Source organism: Culex quinquefasciatus, chromosome 1 (genome assembly GCF_015732765.1).
Source record: "Culex quinquefasciatus strain JHB chromosome 1, VPISU_Cqui_1.0_pri_paternal, whole genome shotgun sequence".
Lineage (NCBI taxonomy): Eukaryota > Metazoa > Arthropoda > Insecta > Diptera > Culicidae > Culex > Culex quinquefasciatus.
Window position 1 is genome coordinate 87,164,618 of NC_051861.1, and position 6,093 is coordinate 87,170,710.

The 6,093-nt window shown below is 42.1% G+C and overlaps 1 protein-coding gene across 1 annotated transcript; it reads right to left on the reverse strand.

Moving 5' to 3' along the window:
- Positions 1 to 4,313: 4,313 nt before the first annotated feature.
- On the reverse strand, positions 4,314 to 5,367 carry LOC6045947 (RING-box protein 1A). The gene is made up of 4 exons (XM_001863192.2): positions 5,219 to 5,367; positions 5,025 to 5,129; positions 4,933 to 4,960; positions 4,314 to 4,824 (listed from the first exon to the last, which is right to left on the reverse strand). Exons 2-4 carry the CDS (start codon positions 5,103 to 5,105, stop codon positions 4,604 to 4,606), a joined length of 330 nt encoding a protein of 109 aa, XP_001863227.1. The 5' UTR covers positions 5,106 to 5,129; positions 5,219 to 5,367; the 3' UTR covers positions 4,314 to 4,603.
- Positions 5,368 to 6,093: the final 726 nt, after the last annotated feature.

The following is a 6,093-nucleotide window of genomic DNA, read 5'->3' on the forward strand; positions in this document are numbered from 1 at the left end:
GGACTGATCTGGTAACCAAAATCATCTGCTACGAGTGTTGGGGGAGGAAACTCTATCCATCGAAGACATGAGAACATTGCTGGTTCAGGTCGAAGGTATTATGAATTCTCGACCAATCACACAAATATCAGACGACCTAAACGACTTGGAACCTCTTACACCAGGACACTTCCTCCGAACTTCTTCGCTGCAGTCTTTACCGCATCCAAGCTACCTTAACCTTCAATAATTCCTGGTCCCCAGAAGAACAAGTTGGTCAAGTCTGCTCCACAAATTGAAATAAAAAAGTTAAAAGCTATATACGTAGTATAGCAATCCAAATAAACGACTGAAGATGAAACACCTTTTCCCAAATCGGGACGTAATAATGATAATCCTTGTAACACTGCACCTTTTCTCTGAAGTGATCAACAAAAGTTGAACCAATTATCCGGAAATCCGAAGGTCCAGCTCTAGTTTGAAGAACGTCCGCATGTATCAAATATGCAGATGTTGGACATCCGTTTTGCCCAGATGTTTTTATATACGGAACTATAATCAAAACGACGAATGGATAGCTTAGAGCACAATTAGCTGTTGAATTATAGCGTCATTAATGATCAAATTCCTTAGGCCCTCCATCGTATACCCCATCGGGGCCTAAAAGAGAGAGAAGGTTAAGTTTAAACAAACAATAAAAGTACCTAAGCAAAAGCACCAATCCGTCTTATCGATTCGAGCTGGCTAGGTTACCCGGCGGAAGAGCAGTTCTTTTTGATCGTATAGTGCTCCGAAAACTCCATCAGCTAAATTCCCAAATGTGAATGTGACTAGGATAAGCTCACAGAATGGACAATCAACTCCGATTTTCCTTTCGTGCTTCTACTCGATTATCTTGTACATAAAATCATCGGTTTGCGTAGTACGGTGCCTTCAATGTTGCTGGATTAGACGTTAACAAAACTTAAAACGAGAGTTCTAACAAGTAAACTTCAGCTCGCCTCCTCAACAGTTTCCAGACGCGCTCTCTTTGCGGATGGCACGGCGGCTGACTTTTCCAGCTTTTTGTTTTGGCGATTACGTGCAGAGTAAATCCTGATCTTTGCGAGGAACACCATGTTTGCGGAGTTGGTGCTCGGAGTGAATGTAATATCGTCTATAGAATAATATTGTTAGATGACTTGAAAATTGTATCGAAAAATATAACGTCATGATTCGAATTCCCGGACGCTTCGAAACCCGGACACTTCATCTTGTTTTATCAATTATTTGGATATAAGTTCGCATTATAAATGTCAAAACTGTGTTATTTGATGAATTCCAACATCAACTTTCATTTAAAGTTTGTTTGAACGCTGAAGTTAATGTCAAAAAATTTAATAAAATAAAATTATAAGATTACCAAAAATGCGAAACATTTCACGGGAAATATTTCATAGGCGTCCGAAGCATCAGGGAGGCAAAGCAGAAATTTATGGTTTTAATTTCTTAAATTCAAGCAAATTTTTATATAAAATATGGATTGTTTTGATGTTAACAGCTTGTTTGAGACCTAAAGAATGCCTTTCGCTAACATTTCAGTCCAAATTTGTGTGATTCATTAGCAAAAACGAGTGTCCGGAATTCGAAGCAAAAGTGTCCGGATTTCGAATCAGCTTTTATCAGTGTCCGGGATTCGAAGCACAACAAGTCATTTTAATTTTCATATTCCGATGAATTTTTTTTTAGAAAAGACATATTTTGCATGCATGCTCTTAAAACTGACTATTAATACTACATCCTGATGATATTTCTTCATTTCTAACTTATTACATGATTTTTTGTCAGCTATAACAAAAATGATATGCTACTAAGTGTCCGGATTTCGAATCATGACGTTACTCACTCATTATTTGTTTCATGAAGTTTAAGTTTTGGCACAGAAATAAAGCATGAAATGTTCATGTAGTTGTGCAGGATAAATTTGTTTCGTTACCAAGGGTCCAACGTATGAGTCAAATAGACGAAACTCGGTTGCTTTGAAGTTGGGTAACTCTTCGAACGATCGCGGACGCCGGGCAAACTCCGAAGGTAGAAAGGCACGCAAATTGTCAATGTAAGTTCCAGCTTCAATGCGGATTGCCTTGGCCAGTCTTGCGCCAACGTATCCCGGTTTCTTCGTTTTTCACAACATACCTTCCAGGATCCTTTTCGTCACCCCGTGATGACAGGTATGCATAGGATCGACGCCCACTTGGTCAACCATGTCCAAACCCTCGATCTTCTCAATACCACTTTTCGTCTGCACTTTGTGGTGATCGGGGTCTGACCGGCTTCGGAACGAATGATCGTCCCGCGGGGTACATGCTGTTGTAGAATAGACCGTCACTTGGTTAACTCGTTGACCAACTTGAACGCAGTTCGGACAGCCATGTTTACTAACTTGGGAAACCACGCTGCTAACCTTACACGTGGCTGGACGGTCGCAAATAAATAACCGGATGCTGAATTCAACCCGTTTAGCTCCGTCTCCACGCTTCATCACGACACCGTCTCTTGGTTCACTTCAGTAACGAAATCTTTCAGATAGGTGTCAAAGTTGGCGGGTTCTTTCAGACCAGTATAGCAGCCAATTACGAAAGGTGATATGTCCCGTACGTTAGGGAACGCGGCGAGAATCGGGCACACGCATCTGCCACTCTTTGCTAGGGGGAGACCATCGATGTTCACGTCCAGCAAAATCTTCTGCATCGCTGAAACTTTTCTGTCTTCGGAAAGACGGGACAGACACTCCTGAATCCCGAAATTGTAGTATATCTTTTTGGAGAAATAGATTCGTGTGGGGTTTCGAGCAGGGTCATACGGCTTCTAGGAACATCAAGGCCTTCTTCCCGCAGTATCACGAGCAACGTTCGGGTGGCTTCAACACTTATGTATGGTATGTACTTCGGAAGAAACCGGTCAAGAAAAATTTCAAATGGGCAGCAGCGGGAGCGAAAGCAAGCCAGAGAGGGTGAAGAAAAGCCCCAAGAAAACGTTCCCTCTCTTTTGTTCTGCCGTTCGTAAAGCTGTTTCTTGACCCCCTTTCTTTCGAAGAGCATACCGGCCCTTAGACGGAACTCAGAAACAAACTGTGCTAAACGGTATTTAAACGGTAGCGTAGGCTTGTGGTCGACGGGTTCATCTCCTTCAGACTCCTGCTCGTCATCTCGGTTCTCTGGAAGCACAATTTCTTCTCGCATGGCTCACCTCTGGTTGGTTCAACGAAACTTGAATTGCGCTCAAATGATGTTGGTAGAGTTCGTCGAACTCCTCAATTTTTCTCTTCTTATTTCGTCACGTGGTCCACCTACTCATCATTATTGTGGCAGCTTAAATAATAATGGAAATGTTCGATTTCGAAAATCATCACGTAATTTCTTAAGCTAAATTCTAGCAAAACAATGCCAAAGGGCCGTTGTGGGTTTGTAAACAAAGAGTGTATCCCTTTCATGCCAAATGTAAACATCCTCTAGCGTGAACAGGACACACTCTTTGAAAAACTGTTTGAAAAAAATTATTACCGCTGATACAGAATGACAGAAAATCCAAACTTGTTTGTTTACATAACTAAAACCGACGAAATGTTGTAGAAATTATCGTTCTAACTCAACTCATTTTAGCATACGTGCTAACCGATCAATTCACTCGGATTCCAATCATGCTTTACCAAAACCGATTTTAATAGCCGTTTCGAAGAATGTAAGACCTATTCAACCCGACTCAGTCGACTTTTTGGTTAGTCGATTTAATAGCCAACCGATTCACTTGGGTGAGTAATCAGATTGAGAACTGTCAAACTTTTTACAGGGTGTGTGTGCCAACAAAATGATGAGGAATGGTCTCGCAATATAAAAATTATGAACAAAAGTGCATTAAATTTGATCTTTTTGCCCAGTAAATGGCATAAATTTGCGTGCTTACTTGAAACGGTGCTGTTGCTGGTAAGTTTATAGCCTAAATAGTATTTTTGGAGCTGTAATCGAGCGTCAAACTCACCATATGACGAGGATAGTATATTTCCCCTACTTAAGAAAACGCCTGAAAATATGCTATATGCCACACCGAACTTTTGCCACTCTGCAAGCTTTTCCAGTAGAGACACCCACCACTCAGCAGGCTAAACGCACTTAGCAAAAAGTTTTTCCAAGACATTTACGCTTAAGCTAATTAACAAACCTTTACCAGAGTTGTTTAAGGCAGACTCGTTTGCTCGTTGAGTATTTTTAAATTCTAAATCAAACTCGGTTAAACTCGGTGAATTTAAGTTTTTGAAAGTTTTCGTTCGTTGCTACATTTGATAAATTGAAACGCTGTTTACTTTCAGAGCTGTTTAAGGCTAGCAATTTTATTTTGAATCTCCTTTTCGTTCGTATCATTTTCATTTGAAAATTTGTTTCTTTTACAAAGCCAAGCAAGAGCAATACTAGAGAAAATTGCATCCAAAAATGTAACTTTAGAAATTCCACGAAAGAAGACGTACCAACCCGGTTCAAATAGTTATTCAAGCTAAAGTTTTGAATGTAATTTTCCCCAGCTCTGCCAATTTAAGGTGTTTTCCGTTAAGATCCATAAGTTAGTAAACAGATTCCGGGGGCGCCTCAGCTTAATGTCCGTACTTCTGGAACTCCCACTCCCTGTTGTCCAGCGGGCACACCTGCCGGGTCTTGAGCCACCGCGAGATGCAGTGGAAGTGGAATGCGTGGTTGCAGACGCCCCAGGCCACGGTGCACTCCTCCGAGGTGGCCGATGCCTGGTTCGCCTGGCACTCGATGCACAGGTCCATGATGTGGTTCCGGCAGATGGCGCAGTTGTCCACCACAATGTCTGAAACAAAATGTTCGAGATTGTTAGTAAATTGTTGGCCATTTTGAATCGTCCCCGGATCCGAACCCGGAAGCGCAAATTTCGAGGTTAGACCTCTTCGAAACTTACCCCAGGCCCAAAGTGCGACGGCGTTCCACTGGAAAAGCAAAACAAACATTAAAGCTAACATCCGGAACCGGTCAAAATCATCAAAACTTTACCTTCTTCACCTCGAACCGCTTCCGCTCGCCGCGGCTGCTGCTGGAAGTGGGCTGCTCGAACTCTTCCTCGTCCACGTCCATTTTGGGCTGCCGAAGTAGGAGATCCTGCCGGGAGTACATCGTTACGGTTTGAGTTCAATGAAAACAATGCGTTTTGCGCCGATTTAAAGCTGGGAAAATTGCCAAAAACTTACGTATTTATCCGACGATGACGAATGGATTCTTTTCCGGGAGCGAACTTCTTTTGTTTTGCGAAGCTGCTGCGCTGCGGGCCCGAACGACGAACTTTGTCGCAGCAGAGGCAAAGAAGATGGGGAGAAACGCGCGGAATGTCAAAAAGTGGCAAGCTCAGCCGCAGGGAGGGAACCTTACAACGGCTGGGGAAAAAGAATAGCGCACAGCTCTGTAATTGACGAGGGGTGTGAAATTTTACTAAAATACTGAATTTCATATATGTTTTTGTTTTTGAAATTAAATATGTCTTTATTGAACATTCTTATAAAAATAACATTTCATTTACATTTTAAGTGGTACCTTTGTTGTATTTTTCGTTTTATTATTAACTGTTCACATTCACATGTCCGCTTTGTAAGCGGATGATTCTGGGTTCGATTCCCATCTGCTCCAACCTTCCATCGGATGATGTCCGTGTTGTGTCTCGTCATCTTGAAGACTTCGATCACGTTCAACTTAAGAGTTTTGAGCTTGGTTTTGAGCTCTTTTTTCAGCACACTCACATCAATGTCGTACAGACTACGGAGGACCTGTTTCATGGGGCGTTTACCTGGATCGTCATGACTGTTGTATTCAATCTTTGTGTTGTTCAGGAAATCCCGAACGTAGTTGTAATCCTTTCTGGTAGGTAGTAGAATTTTAAGTCCAACAGCACACAAGCGAATGGAAGCTCGTAAAGCACCAGATTTGATAAACCCGGTCAGCCACTTTTGCACAGAATCCGATGACGATTTTTTCACAAAAATGGGTGCCAACTTTTCCCGTCGTTCAACTTCTTCCTTCTCGCTCACGTCCACAGGAAGAGTAGCGAACTGGTTTCCAGAAGAATTTTGAG

Excerpts from the sequence above, each read along its gene's own strand:
- LOC6045947 (XM_001863192.2), bottom strand. The coding sequence starts at position 5,105 with ATGGACGTGGACGAGGAAGAGTTCGAGCAGCCCACTTCCAGCAGCAGC. Across the intron at positions 4,961-5,024 it reads AGCGGTTCGAGGTGAAGAAG|TGGAACGCCGTCGCACTTTG; the intron begins GTAAAGTTTTGA and ends TTGCTTTTCCAG. Across the intron at positions 4,825-4,932 it reads CGTCGCACTTTGGGCCTGGG|ACATTGTGGTGGACAACTGC; the intron begins GTAAGTTTCGAA and ends ATTTTGTTTCAG.